Here is a 17,927-nt window from a genome sequence, read left to right as displayed (position 1 = left end):
TTCACATTTATTATATAATTTTACCCTTACCACACCAGTGAGGTAGATACTATATTAGCCACATTTTATATATGAGGAAGTTGAGAACTTGAGAACAAACTTGCCTGATAGAAAGTCACATAGTTCATAGAATAACTATCACTCCAATTCAGGTCTTCTAAATCCAATCGAATATTTTCTCTACTATATCAAGAGCCCTTATAAGTGACCATTTAACTATGCTCCCCAATACCTGACAGCCAATCCACATTTTAGTTCTCAAGTCTGAGATTTGGGAAATTTTACATATCACCCTTCTCTTTTTGTTACTGAGGTTTGTGAATAAGTGAGTGGTTTCATTAACCCCTGCTCCCTTTTTTTTTCTAGAATTTTTATCTCCCCTCCCCCATTTTATTTCCTATTAATTCTTGAAAGTCATCTGATTGCTTTGCTGATGGCCAGGTTGTTATATCTTAAATACTCTCCTATTCTAGATGATTGATCACAAGGATATAGTAAATACTAGGTTTCTAGCCTTCTTTGGCTATCCAGTTGAGTAACTGCCTTGATTTCTATAATTTTATTATCTGCATTTTATTTTTCTCCTAGTTTATGTAATTTCATAAGATATGAAAATAAGAACCCAAATCTTAGTATTTGGCAATGAGTTTTAAGTTTTGCACTTTAAGGAAAAAATATTGTCTAGAATATTAGGATTTTTTAAACCCTTTACTCCAAATTTATAATATATCACTCAATTTTTCACTGAATCATTTGCAAATATTTTAAGGATTACTTAAGGCAGTTATCCTTTATAAGATTATACATATAAATCATTTTGGGAGATTTAGAAGTCTGGAGTAAGCCAGTTTTTAAAAAAGATGATGTCCAATTCTGGTTAAGAACAACTTGCCCAAAGTGCATTTCAAAACATGGTACTAAATTACACATTAACTGCAAGCATACGACATAGTAGAAAAGTAATAAGATTTATGCATGACTTTGTGTCTTTTTTTTTTTTTTTTAATGTTTTTGTCTTTTCTGGGGCCACTCCTGTGGCATATGGAGGTTCCCAGGCTAGGGGTCTAATTGGAGCTGTAGCCACCGGCCTACACCAGAACCACAGCAACTCGGGTTCTGAGCCGCGTCTGCAGCCTACACCACAGCTCACGGCAACGCCGGATCCTCAACCCACTGAACAAGGCCAGGGATCAAATCCGCAACCTCATGGTTCCTAGTAGGATTCATTAACAACTGAGCCACAATGGGAACTCCACGACTTTGTGTCTTAAATGGAAAATAAATAAATATATATCAGGTTGTATCTTACGTTTTTTTTTTTGTTGTTCAATATGGCAGTAGAGTATCAAGTGTTCATTACCTAGAATAGTATAAAAATAGCCCATGAACTGAATTCAGAGTTTATTTGGAATTTTTCTGCTTTCCTCCCATGAGTGCATTTCAAAGAACATTCTTGCCATTTAAATTTTCTTTTTGTTGTTTTATAGGCCGCACCTGTGGCACATGGACGTTCCCAGGCTAGGAATCAAATCAGAGCTACACCACAGCCACAGCAACACCAGATCCAAGCTGCATCTGTGACCTACACCACAGTTCACAGCCATACCAGATCTTTAACTCACTGAGCAGGGCCAGGGATTGAACCGGCATACTCGTGAATACTAGTAGGGGTCTTAACCCATTGTGCTGCAATGGGAACTCCTGCCATTTAAATATTTTTAATAGATTTGGACTGTCTGCCCCCCCTCCAAAAAAAATCTTATAAAATATTCTCTGAAGATTTTGGAGTATGTCAATAGTCTCCTTTCTACACTGACATAAAACTTTTTCCTTGTTCACTATTATTATAATTTATAACATAGATCAAAGCTCCTTAAGCACCAATCTTTACCACCCCAAAGAGAGCTTTTTCTTATGATCAAATGATATTTCACATTAGAGGAGTCATATTAAAATTCAGATTTTAATACTGAGATTCAAAATCCTAGAAAAAATGCATCAATAGCGGCAGACAGCATAATACCCACACTGGCATTGGTCTCTTCCTTCATGTGAGCTTTAGTGTATTCAGTTTGAATTACCTATCAAGCTCTTCAGATAAATAGATTAAGTGATGCTTTCTAATGACCATGTTACATGCTCTGCTGTCTTCTAAATGCCTTCAATCCTTCTGAGGCTCCCTGAAAATTCAAAGATGAAATGGCTCATTGGCAGAGAGTTTGAGCATCACATTCTTAGAGGACTAACTAAAACCACTGAATGGAAATTAACCAAATGCAGAAAGTTTAGGAATGCTTCCTCTTAACCAGAAGCTATATTTATTATGCATTCCTTCAATGATTTTTCTTTGGGGAACATTCAGATACAAGGTCTACACTTTTCTCTACATTGTTTTTGTCACAACTGTCTGACTTGATAGCTTGGCAACCGGATGTGGTGTGTTGGTAGTAAAGTCCTTCTATTTCTTCGTTTTTGAAGTATGCGACATATCCCCGTTGGAAGCGCTCTTGCCTCTTTAGGCACTCTCACAGACAATATCCTTCAACACACAGACAATGCTATAGGTTCACCGAATTCTATATCATTCTTCTCTCCAGGAACGTGGAAAGACTGTATTTTCCAGCCTTCTCTATAACTAAATCAGGACCTGTAGCTAGCTCTGGACAATAAATTGTGAGAGTACAAAGGTCATAATTAGTCTGAAGTGTAGAACAACAGGAAACAACACATTTCAGATGGCAATGCTACAAAAAAGTAAGCCTCTGTCCTGGACACATAGCATACACAAGAACTAAGTCTTGTTATATGAAGATACTGAAATATTGAGCTTATTTGTTAGCAGAGCATAGTTTATGTAATTCTGATTAATACTTATGGTAGACTACAGCAATCTTACGAAATTCTAAATGTCAGTGCTTGCTGTTTCATATATTAGAAACACAGTCTACTAACTGTTCATCTGTTCAACTCTTTGTGCTGAGGCCACTCCAAGGGTTTAACTTTCCCTACATTTCCATTTATTGCCTGTAAACACCTCTTTAAAAGAATGATTTGTAGTCCTCCTTGGCTGGAGAAAATCAGAGCCTACAAGGGTAAAAAAGGAGTTAAAGAGATAAAAGTTAATGGTTCTTAAACTTTTTATACATCAGAATCACCTAGGAAATTTATTCCAAGTGCGTATCTGCCCCACTCAAGAGATCCCCATTTAATTAATACTGCATGAGCTTAAGAAATATCCTTCCTTCCTTTCTTCCTTCCTTCCTTCCTCTCTTTCTTTCTTCCTTCCTTCCTTCCTCTCTTTCTTTCTTTCTTTCTTTCTTTCTTTCTTTCTTTCTTTCTTTCTTTCTTTCTTTCTTTCTTTCTCTCTTTCTTTCTTTTTTCTTTTTACCGCTGCACCTGCAGTGTATGGAAGATTCCAAGTCAGGGGTTGAATGGTAGCTGCAGCTAAGGCCTATGCCACAGCCACAATAATACAGGACCCAAGCCGCCTCTGTGATCTATGCCAGAGTTAGCGGTGACCTCGGGTCCTTAACACACTGAAGGAAGCCAGGGATAGAACCCACATCCTAACAGAGGCAATGTCAGATCCTTGTCCCCCTGAGCCACAATAGGAACTCCAAGAAATGTTTTTAAGATGGAATCAAAATGGTTCTGATGTGGATCATGAAGGAATACACTTTGAGAAGTCTTAGACTAGACTTTAATAAAGACTCTCCTCCTATAGTCTGAATAGTATAAAAAACATAGGAAGGGTTTGAAAGAATTTTCATAGATAGTTTTTTGTTTTTTTTTTTTTTTTTTTTTTGTCTTTTTGCTATTTCTTTGGGCCGCTCCCGCGGCATATGGAGGTTCCCAGGCTAGGGGTCGAATCGGAGCTGTAGCCACTGGCCTACGCCAGAGCCACAGCAACGCGGGATCCGAGCCGCGTCTGCAACCTACACCACAGCTCACGGCAACGCCAGATCGTTAACCCACTGAGCAAGGGCAGGGACCGAACCCGCAACCTCATGGTTCCTAGTCGGATTCGTTAACCACTGCGCCACGACGGGAACTCCCATAGATAGTTTTTGACCCATGGAATATCTTATCTGAATTATCAAGGTCACAACATTAAAATGCAGATTCCTGGACAATATCCATGACCTAATAAATCAATGCCTCTTGGAGTTCCCTCTGTGGCGCAGTGGAAACAAATCCGACTGGGAACCATGAGGTTGCCAGTTCGATCCCTGGCCTTGCTCAGTGGGTTAATGATCCCGCATTGCCGTGAGCTGTGGCTGAGGTCGAAGACGCAGCTCAGATCTGGCATTGCTGTGGCTGTAGCGGTAGGCCAGCAGCTGTAACTCTGATTAGATTCCTAGCCTGGGAACTTCCATATGCGGCCGCAAAAAATAAAGAAAAAAAAATTAAAAAAAAGCAAAAACAAGCAAACCAAAAAATCTGCCTCTTGGGGAGGGATTTGCCTAAGATCATCACTTGAAAGATGCTCTCCAAAACAATTTCTTTTCTTTTCTTTTCCTTTTTATTTGTCTTTTTCTGTCTTTTTTTTTTTTTTTTTTTTTTTTTTTTTTTTTTTTTTTGGTCTTTTTCTGTCGTTTTAGATGGAAGTTCCCAGGCTAGGGGTCTAATTGGAGCTGTTGCCTCCAACCACAGCCACAGTCACAGCCATGCCAGATCCAAGCTGCATCTGTGACCTACACCACAGCTCACAGCAACGCTGGATCCTTAACCCACTGAGTAAGGCCAGGGATCAGACTGGCAACCTCATGGTTCCTAGTCGGATTTGTTTCCGCTGTGCCAAGATGGGAACTCCTAAACAATTTCTAAAGATAAAAAAGTTTAAAACCAGTGCCATGGGAATTGTTTGTCCTTCTGCATATATCTTTATGATTAGTTCAATTTATTATTCATGACTTTTTCATGAACATTAGTTCAGGAACATTAGTTTTATCAGCCACCTCAAATCTTCACCCTGGAAGTAATATATTATTACTAGAGTTTTTACTAGTTATAAGAGGAAATAATTGGAACCCACCATGTAAATCAGAGCTCCTGAAAGATTAAATTTGATTTTCAAGATAAATGGTGAACATATTTGTATTTTTCATTAAGAAAAATACAAATTATTTATTTTGAGGGGAATTAGAATATGATTATAGAGTCTAGAAGACAAAAAAATGATTCTACTTTTTAAATGCTTAAACATTGTAATATTTTAAAATGATAAAATATACAAAATCATAGTATGACAAGGCCAGATGATGTATCAGACACTTGATATGACATTTAATTAGCTGTGTGTGGATTTACATTAGCAGCCTCTTTGAGTCGAATGTATAATGATTAAAATTAAATAGTTTCAATTAGGAGGCTCTGTAATAGAAATACTTCCACTTGAGTCTTACAAGAGCAGTTCAAGAACTGGCACTGGATCAGATGTCACAAGCCTAGATTAGAGGTCCAACCCTATCACTAAATTGGTTGTGTCATTAAAAAAGTCACTTAACCTGGATATATTCCTGTTCTGTACTCCTTTTGTGCTAAAAAAAAAAAAAATGATGTGGTAAAAATCGATTTGTAAACCATAAATTGTTGTGCAAGTGAAAGTCAATGCAACCACAAGAGTGAATTCACTATGGGTATAAAACTGACCAGTAATTATGGGGCACTTACAATGTGCCAGGCACTGTGCTATGAACTTACATGCATTATATCTTTTAATGCTCACAAAGTCCAATAATCTTATCTCCATTTTAGCCAACAGGAGATTGAGGTGCAGAGAGCCCATGGTCTAACACACAGTTGGGAGATAAGTAAGACTCACATTCATCTCTACGTAACTTGAAACTCACTCCTAAATAGGCAATATTCCTATGTAAATGATGTCCATCTAACCTACAGTCATGTAAATTCAGTTATGAATATGCACGACCTATGAGAAAATTTTCTTCCTTCTCACCTCACTGAAATATATGGTACTGCAGACTACATTCAACTGTAACATGTTGTGTCAGAGAATAATGCCATAACCTCCTCATTTGTCTCCATAATCCCCCAAATTATGACTCTATATTGCTTACATTGTACTTCTATTGTCAATGGAAATTGATACTGACCAAAATTTAGCTTTTGAAAACACTGTGATTATCTACTCATAAGAGCTCATGTTTAATTTTCCATGCCTCTGCCACTAGACTTTTCATTTACTTTCTTCACTAAAAAAATAAGTTAGAAATAACAAAAGTAATTTCTCAGTTTCTCCAAAGATATTTTATGGTTTGGGACATTTTTCCAAAAAGGAACAAGACTGATTATGGGTGAACAGCATTCTCTCTCTTCCTGGGAGCAACTTACATTACCCTCTGTTTACCGATTAGAGAGAAACTACTGTCTTCCAAGTGAAGACCTTCGAATTTACATAAAGAATAGATTAATCTCTTCAAGAAGGAATGCAGTGTAGAAGATGAGTTGTGCTCAATCATTTCCTGCTGGATATTTGGGTAGGATGGCCTGTCATTTCCTAATTACAATTTCCACGGTGAGTCCCATTTGTTCTGGAGGGCGCTATTCCTTCCTCTTGTTTCATCAGGGAAAAGAGCTAATTTTTTCTTGTTTCACCAGAGAATTCTGCATTTCTCTTCAAGAGGAGTAGTGCTATGAAAATTCTGGATTCTTTCTCCATCTCTCATTCCCTATGGTGACTGAGAAAGGATGACGGCCTTGGGCCATAGCTTTCTAGCAGCCAGGGCTTTTGGAGTGAAGGAGAATGCTCATGTCTGGTTTGGTCTTTGGCTCCTTTTACTCTGCTCCTGTTCAAATCAGCAGATTGCACTTGTAATTTTCTTACAGTATACACACCAGGCAGGGATACTTTAGAGTAGGTGAAAGGCACACTATTTTCTAGGTTTTTCTCCTTGATGGAGTGTTGGGTCGGGTCAGCCCTATTCCCAGTTTCTGGCTGTCTTCAATTGGGGGAGGAGATAAATGTCTTCCATTATTTCCTTAGGGTCGGTCTGTGTTCTCCAGTCTCAGTATCACCAGGGTTATTTCAATCCGCATTTGACCTATGTTCTTTGGGTGAATACTTTAGTCTTGAAATTACAAACTAATGGCCCTCTGGTTGTACATATGTTCGTGTGTGTTGGTTTGTTCTTTTCTGTTTTCTTTTTCTTTTTTTTTTTTTTAAAGTACAGCCATCCCATAATTGACAGATTACATAAAAATCTGATTTTTAGATTATTTTTGAAAAACTGGACAATATTCCAACACTAGGGCTAAATCAATGACAGCAATCAAGATGTATCTGAGTAGAGGATGCTCCCTTTTGAAAATATGTACATATTCTCTTCAATTATTTGCAACTTCAATCTTCTTCATTATCTTTCTGCACTGGAAATCAAGTGTGATGTGCCTTTTACAATTATATTAAAATATTTCGAGTAAAGAAGTGCTTATCTGTACCTATGTACCCATACACATGGGTAATGGGTAATGGATGCAGCGTATTTGTATTATGCTTATATCCCGTTTTTCTCTTTTCTTTCTTTCTTTCTTTCTTTTTATCCCTCTAGGCACTTGAATTGACTATCCACTCTCAGAATTCTGAATGAAAAGAAGGGGTTGATGGACTAAATTCTACCCAAAACCCCTAAACATAGTGAATTTGTCAGCTGTCATGGCTAAAATATAAAGAGATTTTTGTGTAAAACTCCATTCCATTTGGCACATTTTCTCACTCCCCTTTGGTCATTTCCCAGTCTCTCCTAGAATATATTAGAGAGAAACTAAAGAGACTTTTCAGTTTCCTAATACCCAAACCAAATCTCAATTTTTCTTAAAGGAGTTACACTTCAGATATGAATTTAAGAGCCGTAACAGGTAGAAGGGAGAGAGAGAAGTAAAAATGTGTTAGTACAAATGAAATCACATAAAAATATAACTTTATTGATGTTAACAACTTTAGGCAGTTTGGAGAACACTAGTATACAGTGAGACAGAGAACACTATGTATCCCTGGGTGGGTGTATTTGGTTCTTCCTCGGAAAATGCGCTGGAGGTTTACTGTTGAGCTTAGTACTCCAGCTTCTGCCAGAACCATCTTCCTTCTATAATGCTCCTTTGAGATATACATACCCTGTAAGTGTCATGGCCCAAGTACATCTGACTGACTTAAAACATGAGGTTGGTCAACAAACTCAAAGGAAACACGTTGAAATTCTTTACTCCGTTTAAAACCATTGGGCAAGAGAGAGGATCACACTATAGGCAACTTGCACATACTGACCTTCTAGGGCCCAAGAAGAGTGTGCTCTTCTGAGGCCATTAGAGGCAATAAATCTGGATTCAGGTCCTTTGGGTCTTTTGTCTCCTAGAAATAAATAGTTTTTAAAAATCAGTAAAGGGGACAGGATCTGATAGTCCACTAGATGATAAAAATGTCAATTATTCCCATAGGTTCATAACACAAAATGAGTTGGTAGAAATAGCAGCCGCCACCCACCACACGGTAATTATAGGATATAAAAGTCATTGTTATTGGATAAATCCGTGAAATGGTGAAGAGCAAGGGCTGAGATCTGGGGAGCAGGGGGTTCCAATCTGGTGCCATTTTGTATCCATTGAGTTTCTGATTCTTGGGGTACAGCCTTACAGAGGTGTGTCTCCCACTGGGGCTGGGTATGAATCTCTGCCCGGCTCTTGCTCCTAAGGTGACTCTCTCCTTCACAGTAGGTGACACAGCAGCGACAGGCTGCAGAGGGCTTCCCTTTGTGCTTGGACATGGTGTCTGGGGCTGGGGAGGCACCAGCAGCCCTCCCTGAGCTCTGGAGTTCTGGAGGCTCTTTCAGACGACTTCTCCTCCTTTGAACGTGGTCCAGACTGATATCAGATTGGGAAGAGCAGCTCTCATTCCAACCAGAACTGGCACTCAGACTTCTCAGGGGAAGAGCTAATCGCAAGGCTTTCCAGAATTTAGAGCCAGAATGTTTGGACTTTTCTCCTTTCCAGCTCACAAAAGACACAGACTCCTTCAGCTGTAGGATGCTCGGGTGTGGATGCTCAAGGGGACGATACTCAACCACAATGAGCTTGGTGGCAATGGAGTTTTGGCACATGACACCCAGCTTGAACTCCAGCATGCTGATGCTCTTTTCTGTCACATAGTCTGGGCTCAGGACAACAATCATCCTCCGGCTCCTTTGAATGAAGTCAAAAACTGCTTCCACCGTATCTGTAGAAAATGGAAAGACAGGACAATGCCTAGTGTAAACTTACATGTTTCAGTTCATTGTTGGCAGTGCTACAAAGGACAGGCAATGAAAACTTGAGAATATAAGATCTAAGTGTTAATTTACTCAGGTAAGGAATCTCATCTACATAACTCTTACCAATGGTTGAAAGTAGCTGGTACCTTTAAGGATGAGGAATTAATGACCACTAAAAGCAGCTAATTTCAGCTCTGCTAATAAGTATTTTTTTGTTTGTTTTGAAATGTTCTTTCCTTCCAATTTTATCTGGTGGTCTTAGATCTGACATTTTGAAGTGTCTAAAATATTTCATAAGTTGTGTGATCTCATTGTATTTTCTTTTCATCTCTAGATTAAGTAACTACCTGATTTATAGCTTCTTTTCCATATGACAAGTCCCTTGTCCACTTTTATCGTTTTTTTCTGAATAATTTTCATTTATTTGTGTTTCTCCTAAGAGTAATAACCTGAATAGGACTGAGCACAGTGCTCTAGACACAGTCTAATCAGCAGGAATCGATAGGGAATTACTACCTCCTAAGATCCTGACAATTTCAGCTCTTAATACCTAAAAATTTTGAACACATCAGACAGTTTACAGTATTGACCATATTGTCAACCCAAATTCTCTTTCTTCTTTTTTTTTTTTTTTTTTTTTTTGCCTGTGTGCGTGTATAAAGAATTTGTCTGAAAATCAATTAAAGGGGCAACAACAATGACAATGTGTGAAAATCAGTCAATTAGTTGAGACTTCTCCAAGTGTTTGATTCTAATGGTTGTTGAGGTGATTTTGGATAGAACCCAATGGAAAGTTCTTGAGATAAATGCAGTTATTAAATCACCATGAGGTTTAGAAGCTTAAACAATGCGATTTTCTAAAGGAAGGGAATTCCAAAGGAATATATGGCAGCAGATGACAACTCTGAAGACAGGTGCTGCGGACAGATCATGAGGTCAACCTCCAGTTTTGACAAGGGGTAAAATATTGACAGAGAAACTTTTTAGCCTGTGAAGACAAGCTGAAAGTTTGCACTAAATTGGATCATGAATTTGACAGGGAATGAAGAAGCTGTACTCTTTATCAGGTTAATTCTTTCCAGTTGGTGAGTTTAATATGAATTTAAAGGGAAATCAAAAGAGACATACTCAATGTTTAAGAACTTTTGACTAGTTTTATCAAGAGCACAAAGTGTTTTAGAGAATTTTTGTTTAAGTATTAAAAGTTAAATCTAAATGTTCACATCTTCAAAGCATGTGTGTGTGTGTGTGTGTGTGTGTGTGTGTGTTGGTAATTCCTTTGTTCTCTGATCCTTCTCAGAATCTTATATAGCTTCCTTTCATAAACTTGAAAATGTGAGGGTAGGAAGTCTACTGTTTCTGTTATATCATGATAAATAGGATGTAACCCTAAGACAACATGGGTAGTTTTTCAACAAAAGGAACTTGGACACTCAAATTTGGGGGGGGGTGTGTTTCATTTCAAAATAGTCACTTTAGGAAAATGTTTTATCCAATGGGGAGATGATTGTTAAAAATAAAACACTGGGAGTTCCCACTGTGGCTCAGTGGTGATGAACCCAACTAGTATCCATGAGATTGCAGGTTCAATCCCTGGCCTTGATCAGCGGGTTAAGGATATAGCATTGCCGTGAGCTGTGGTATAGGTCCCAGACATGGCCCAGATCACATGGTTGCCATGCCTGTGATATAGCCAGGCAGCTGCAGCTCTGATTTGACCCCTAGCCTGGGAACTTCCATATGCAGTGGCTGTGACCCTAAAAAAACAAATAAAACAAATAAACTAAAAAATAAATAAACAAAACATTGTCTTACGTCCTCTAAAATTTTAATGCTTTTAGCTTTTTAAGAATTGTTTGAAATTTTGGTACCCCATGCTGTAAATGCATGATTTGCATTTGAAAGAGGGTAATGCTAAAAAAAAAAAGGAAAAAAGAAAATGAAATATATGAATGGTGGAATTCCGGACATTGAGGAGCGTATGTAGATGAGCATTGGCAGATACATGGGGATCTTCACACAGTACTTTGAAGGAAACTGACTCTTTTATGGCATATTTTAATATCTTCCATATTGTCAAAACTTCATGTTTGAGGATGTTATTATTATTATTTAATGATGAATATTCCTTGGAGTGCAAGTCATAAATTAGATCATTTATTCTGTTTGGCTCAAAGAAAATGTGCTGTGGCTATAGATTGATAAGACCAGTTTTCCTGTGTGGTACCAAATTTGGTTTGAAGCCACATTTTCTGATCTAGAACTCTTTAATACTCTAGAATATTCCTGTCGATAAAAGCCATATTCTTTTTGGTATTCACTAGGAAGTAGAAGGAAAACTAGAAGAAAACTAGGGCTGTAATTTTGTTCTTTGGCTAGATTACTGGTGTATAAAAGAGTAGGAAAGCTCTCTCTTTCTCTTTTTTAAAACTTGAAGTACAGGTTAAGAAATAGGAGTACCTAACTAACTTGGAATATGAATCTGAATTCATATATTGATTTCTTCATTTATCTTACTATTTTATCTTCAGAGTATAATCATTTATTTTAATATCTTTAAAAGTCTGGGTTAATCCATCTTTAAAATGCATATAATGAGCAAACTTTATGATTATTAGACAATTTATCAGTATCCATATGTAAATGTCTAGTGCGTGGTTGTCATAGTATTAATCATTTTGATTAAATAATTATTATTCAATGTTTCATGAACACAATATTAAAATAATGCATGGACTGAATATGTTGACTGAATCAATTTTTAATGGTGACTTTAGAGAATCGTGTTAAAATGTGGATTTATAAGCGAATAATATGTTTTAAATTTCTGTCTATTCAGTTTGGATAAAATACCATTGGAATACTTAATCTGTTAGCCCATCGCTAAAGTTACTTCATATCCCTTGGACAGAAACAGATAAAGAGACTAGTTGTTGAATGTGTCCCTTCTGGTTTATTGTAAGTTTACATGTGTCAAAGGTCTAGTGATCTCAGTATGTGACTGAAAAAAAAAAAAGCTTGAGAATTTTAAAAGGTTCAGTAATAGCCAGTTGGTCATGATATCCAAACCACTGACACTGGAACTGCTGATAGTGAAAATAGCCACGTTATGTTCCAGGAGGTCATTTAATAATTCAGAGTTAAAAGCTACTTCAGACTCATCATCACTTATTCAGTGCAAAAAACTCTCTGCAAAAATCTAAGATCCATCAAATATCTGCTTGTACACCCCTAGTAATTGGGGTCCTAATATCTCTAAAGATCATGAAGGACATTAGGGTTCAACTCTGCTTTAAAGTTGTTTCTTGGAGTTCCCATCGTGGCGCAGTGGTTGGCGAATCTGACTAGGAACCATGAGGTTGCGGGTTCGGTCCCTGCCCTTGCTCAGTGGGTTAACGATCCGGCGTTGCCGTGAGCTGTGGTGTAGGTTGCAGATGCGGCTCGGATCCCGTGTTGCTGTGGCTCTGGCGTAGGCTGGCGGCTACAGCTCCGATTGGACCCCTAGCCTGGGAACCTCCATATGCCGCGGGAGCGGCCCAAGAAATAGCAACAACAACAACAACAACAAATAAAAAAAAATAAAAAATAAATAAAGTTGTTTCTTGAATGAGTAGAAATTGATTTCTTGTAAATTCCATCCATTGATCTTAAGTCTAATCTTTGGAGACTGGTTCCAACTAGGAAAATTCTTCAGTAGGATAATTTTCACTCAGCTAATCAGTTCAGTTAGAGGGATCTGGTAAATGTTCTTGGAATAAATGAATAAATAGATTTATTTTAAAAGACAAGAAGGCTTCCCTGTCTCTACAGAGTTAATATTAAGTCAAAAGAAAATGCCTTTCTAGGAATTTGCACTGTGGCACAGTGGGTTAAGAATACGACTGCAGTGACACGGGTCACTGGGGAGGCATAGTTCGATCCTAGGTCCAGCACAGTGGATTAAAGGGTCCAGCATTGACACAACTGTGAGTTAGGTCGCAGCTGTGGCTTGGATTCAATTCCTGGCCCCGGAACTTCCATATACCCTGGGTGTGGCCCATTAAAAAAAATGCTTTTCCAAATGTTTATCACTAATTGGTTTGAAATTAGTGATAGAAATGCATCTTTGGATCAAATTATCACTTATTTACTGAAGGCAAGGCATTAGTTAATTGATCTCATTCCAAAGCAACTGTCTTAGGGTTTTATTAAAATCTATGAAAGGTAAGAGGTTTCTGTAAGTTATCCAAGTTGAACAAAAAGGAATCGGCTTTTATTTTATTGTCATTTCTTGGGCCGCTCCCCCAGCATATGGAAATTCCCAGGCTAGGGATCGAATCAGAGCTGCAGCCACCGGCCTACACCAGAGGCACAGCAACGTAGGATCCGAGCCACGTCTGCAACCTACACTACAGCTCACTGGCAACGCCGGATCCTTAACCCACTGCCAGGGATCAAACCCGCAACCTCATGGTTCTTGGTCGGATTCGTTAACCACTGCGCCACGACGGGAACTCCGTGGCTTTTATTTTTAAAACTCTTTCTTTCTCCCTCCCTCCCTTCCTTTCTTTCTCTCCCTCTCGGCCTCTCTGTTATTTTCTTTCTGTCTCTACCTCTCTTTCTCTCCACACACACCCACACACAAACACACACGGTATACTAGATCAATCCATTTTACTTAACTTTTACTCACATATAAAGAAAATATTCTTGAGTTGAAGTTCCCAGTTTTCTCAGATTTTTCTTATAAAGAGAAAAATTAATGTTCCTTATAACATTTCTTTTTCTAAGCATATCATTAATTCTTTTTATTCTCATTTCTCATCTCAAACATGAAAATAAAGATGTAAAAGACATGCACAAAATAAAATTCGAGCTGAAAATAAATGGTTTATTTTTAAAATAAACAAATTTACAAATAAATGGAAAATGGAAAATACAAAAGTTTACGAATAAAATAAAAGACATAGTTTTAAAATATTAAAACATATGGAAACAAAATAGACAAGTGGAGTGATGCTTTTGCTTCTCAATACAATCAAGTGCTTGTTTATTAGAATCCTAGGGAGTCATCTAAATTACAAAGCAGACAAGAATTAAAACTTTTTTATGATTGTGTAATTAAACACTCTATCATTTTTTTTTGTTAACTTGGGTGCAGGAGGTCTTTATATCATATCTATAAAACAATTACAGGATTTTTTAGATACTTTATAACATTAAGGAGAAATTTCTTCTTGAACCCCAAATTGTTTCTCTATCTCCCTCAGAATCATCTTATGATAAGACATACCCTTTAGATTTGAATTGCTTAGATTTTAGCATTTGGAAAAGTTTGGTACCAAATACAGGAATATAAACAGGACAGAAAGTATCAAGAAATTTCTAGAGGTACCAAATGGCATTGGGGACAAATATTAAATCCAAAAGTGCAACAGAACGCAGTATTGGAAAGAGAAGGGCCCCTTGGTGATGGGACTGTCCCTCGTTTACCTAAAGCTCATGTTGAATTGATATTCAAAGTTTATCTGGAGTCAGCTCTCTTCTGGTCTTGTGAGTTAAGGGTTAATAGGAGGAATGATTGTGGTTTGTAATAAATCATTAATAATTCTGATCCAAGTGTGACTTCATACTGTACTTTTATAGTCAATAATTCATGTTTTTTTAGCTTAAAATAATAACTCTTCCATAGAAAAATAATTAATTAAACAGATTTTAATACTTCATAAGGACACAAATATAGGAGAGAGCTTCCGAATTGCCTATCAATATTCATACTAAGATAAGGGTTTCCTCAAAGTATGAATTATTGTGTTTCATAGGATAGCCACGTTCATTTATAGGTGTTTTTATTTTCTTTTCCTTTATTACTTAACAGGCCAAACAGAGATTCATCTTTCCAGTAGTTGTTGAGTACTAAGATTAACAGAACTTAGTTTCTAAGTGTGCATGCTCAGAACATAGTAGATGATCAATTAATGCCAGAGGACTGCTTAGCAGTGACCACGAAAGCTCTGTGCACAGCAGATTTCACTGCTCCCAGATATACTGAGGCAGTTAATAAATTAATTATACTAATTTAGGGAGGGCAAAAACTAACAACAACTACCACTCTGTGAGTTGTAAATTCACAAATATTATTAATGTACAGAAAACACTGACACAAAAACATTACAATAAAGAACATAATTTAAAACTAGAGTTCCAGTGATTTGTAATATTGTGCCAATAGCTATTTAAAATCATATGTATGTGTGTTTATATATGTCTGTTTATATACATACAAAACTCATGTATGTATATATGCATACGTATGTAATTAATGTGCCTATATATGCAATATATATACATATATATAATCTCATGTGTATGTACATATATATATTTAAAATCTATATGTAACATAGATATTCACCACTATGTAAACTCTGGATTTAGTTTTCACTTTTCCAAGTCTTAAGAACAGTAAAATTTTACTTAAACTAAAACAAGTTTTATTGACAGTGACTTTTCAGACAGACTTGTTTAGAGTGAACATATTAATTTACCAGTGAATAAAACGTGAAAAATACTTGGGGTCCCATTAATGCTCTTAGGATATTAATGCTAAAAGCACTGTCAAGGTCACTGAGTCTAACATTCACACTTTACCATGCGGAGACAGAAACAAGTGAGGAGAAATTACTTTCCTAATAGTCACATCAGCAAGGCTGAGATTAATAAACAAATTGACAAACACCTTGTTCTATGCTTTTCCCATCAGCCAGAAAATGCTTTTAAAGCATTTTTCTGTTTTTTTACTTGCTATTAGCACCATTAAGAGACGCTTCCTATCAGACTGAACCAAGTGTGGAGCTACCTGTAAACTCCGAATGACTAACACATGATGCAGTTGATAGGAAGATGGGGTGATAAATATGGGTCAACCTACAGTTAATCAGAAGTTTACTGTTATAAAAAAGTATGATATATTTCTCAAGTTGACAAATATAATATCAGTTACCTGAGATAGAGGGCATAGGGAAATAGTACCAGACAATGCAGGCAAGCCCTTTAAACCAATTATAAGGAACATTTTCAGCTACACTGCTTTATATTGTCCCAAATGGGTATCAGTCTTGCTGTGATGGTGTCTTATACAGTTGAGGTCTTATATAGTCTTATACAGTTGAGTGTCTTATACAATGAGCAAGAGAGCTCATTATCCTAAGCTAAAATAAATTTAGCCCCTGATTATATTCTTAATGGATAAGTTAAAACAAAAAAGAAATAAATCTATATTTGGAAACTCATAATGACCCTTTCTTTAAGGGATCTTTAAATCCACAGCAAACAAAGCCTGCCCCATAACGTTAAGATTATTAAAAAAAAAAAAAAAAAAAGAGAGAGAGAGAATAGAGACAAGTAGGAACAGGAATAGAGGGTACAGAAGGGGAAATTCTCATCTACCAGGTCTTTGTCTGCAAGAATATGGTGACATCAGATGCTGGTGACAGATGGTGGCACTATCATTCTAAACTGCAGTACTGCCTGATGAAACACAATAGCCTGCCATACCATCACCCTGAATTTATCTCTATGGAGAGGTTTCCATAAAAAACTTTTTGTCCATGAAACAATAAATTGGGAATAAAAAGGGGGGGGAAACTCTTCCTTCCTGGAGCACCCTTGGATTGTTTTACCCCTTTCATGGCCCTTTCATACATTTTTCAAAGACGAATAGGAGAGACCCTGCTCGCCACTTCTAGACCACCTGGAACTTTTCTTCACTGGCATGGCCACCTGCAGCTGCTTCCAGAACCTGCCCTGCGGATACTTGGATTTCTCCCCTTTCCACTTAATGACCGTGAGCACCGTCTTAGCCCTCTTCAGCTCTTTCACCTTCGTCTCCTTCACAGCTTTGTACTGCACTAAAATGACGTTGATGTTGCCCCGAGAGGCCATGTTTTCTAGGCCAGCCTTGAGCTCCAGGAGGGCTTGGGTTCCCTGGAGCACGTAGTTGGGACTTAGAACAACCAGGAGGCGTCTGCTTTTCTGAATGAAGCCCAAGGTCTCATCTGTGACAACTGGGAAAGAAAATACCATGGGGATTAGTGTTGGCCAACAACTCCCCAAAACTATGGGGCTTGAGGAGCAAGTGAAAGAAAATTAGGGTAACAGCCTGAGAATTGAAGTGAAACTTTTTACCAAGACCACTTAATCCTTTAGACCCAATCACTCTGTTCACAAAGTGTCACTCTCCTCAGGGAGAACAGAAACTATATGCACATATTCCAACCCCAAAAGAATTCCAAACAGGCAAGAGCCGAAATGTATTTCTCTGAACTTGGTCTGCAAAAGCATTATTCAGGACATGAAGAATAAGTGGGTTGTGCTGAAATCAATTTCTCCAAACCACGTGGCATTTTGTAGCCCAGTAAAATCAGCTCTTGAGCCCTTTCTCCCCAAAGAAGCCCAGTATCAATGTTTGAGTGCCAGTGAACATTCAAAAAAAATATATAGTACACAAAGTCATAGACATTGATGTTTTGCTAATACAGGACAGCAAGAATAGGACCCCCCATTTTTTTTTTTTGCAAGTCTCTCTCTATTGCCAGACACTTTCCTTACTCAAATTAGTATCACTATTTTATTGGAATAAGAACTGAAAAACATCTAGCTAATTGAATGGCATTTTAGCTGGTA

At 37.5% G+C, this 17,927-nt stretch overlaps 1 protein-coding gene across 6 annotated transcripts in view; it reads right to left on the bottom strand.

The window, feature by feature from the left end:
* The window catches only part of IL1RAP (interleukin 1 receptor accessory protein), a 138,746-nt gene continuing 128,742 nt past the window's right edge, over positions 7,924-17,927 (bottom strand). For 4 of the 6 annotated variants that reach the window (XM_005670066.3, XM_021070053.1, XM_005670067.3 and 1 more), the window contains one exon: positions 7,924-9,229. In XM_005670066.3, the coding sequence (XP_005670123.1) occupies positions 8,511-9,229 (719 nt within the window). In that variant the 3' untranslated portion in view covers positions 7,924-8,510. Of the gene's footprint in view, positions 9,230-14,111; positions 17,309-17,927 lie in introns of those variants that run through there. The other 2 variants (XM_005670069.3, XM_021070054.1) reach the window with 1 other exon arrangement.

The sequence above is a fragment of the Sus scrofa genome, chromosome 13 (assembly GCF_000003025.6).
Source record: "Sus scrofa isolate TJ Tabasco breed Duroc chromosome 13, Sscrofa11.1, whole genome shotgun sequence".
Lineage (NCBI taxonomy): Eukaryota > Metazoa > Chordata > Mammalia > Artiodactyla > Suidae > Sus > Sus scrofa.
This window is presented reverse-complemented; position numbering and strand designations above follow the sequence as displayed.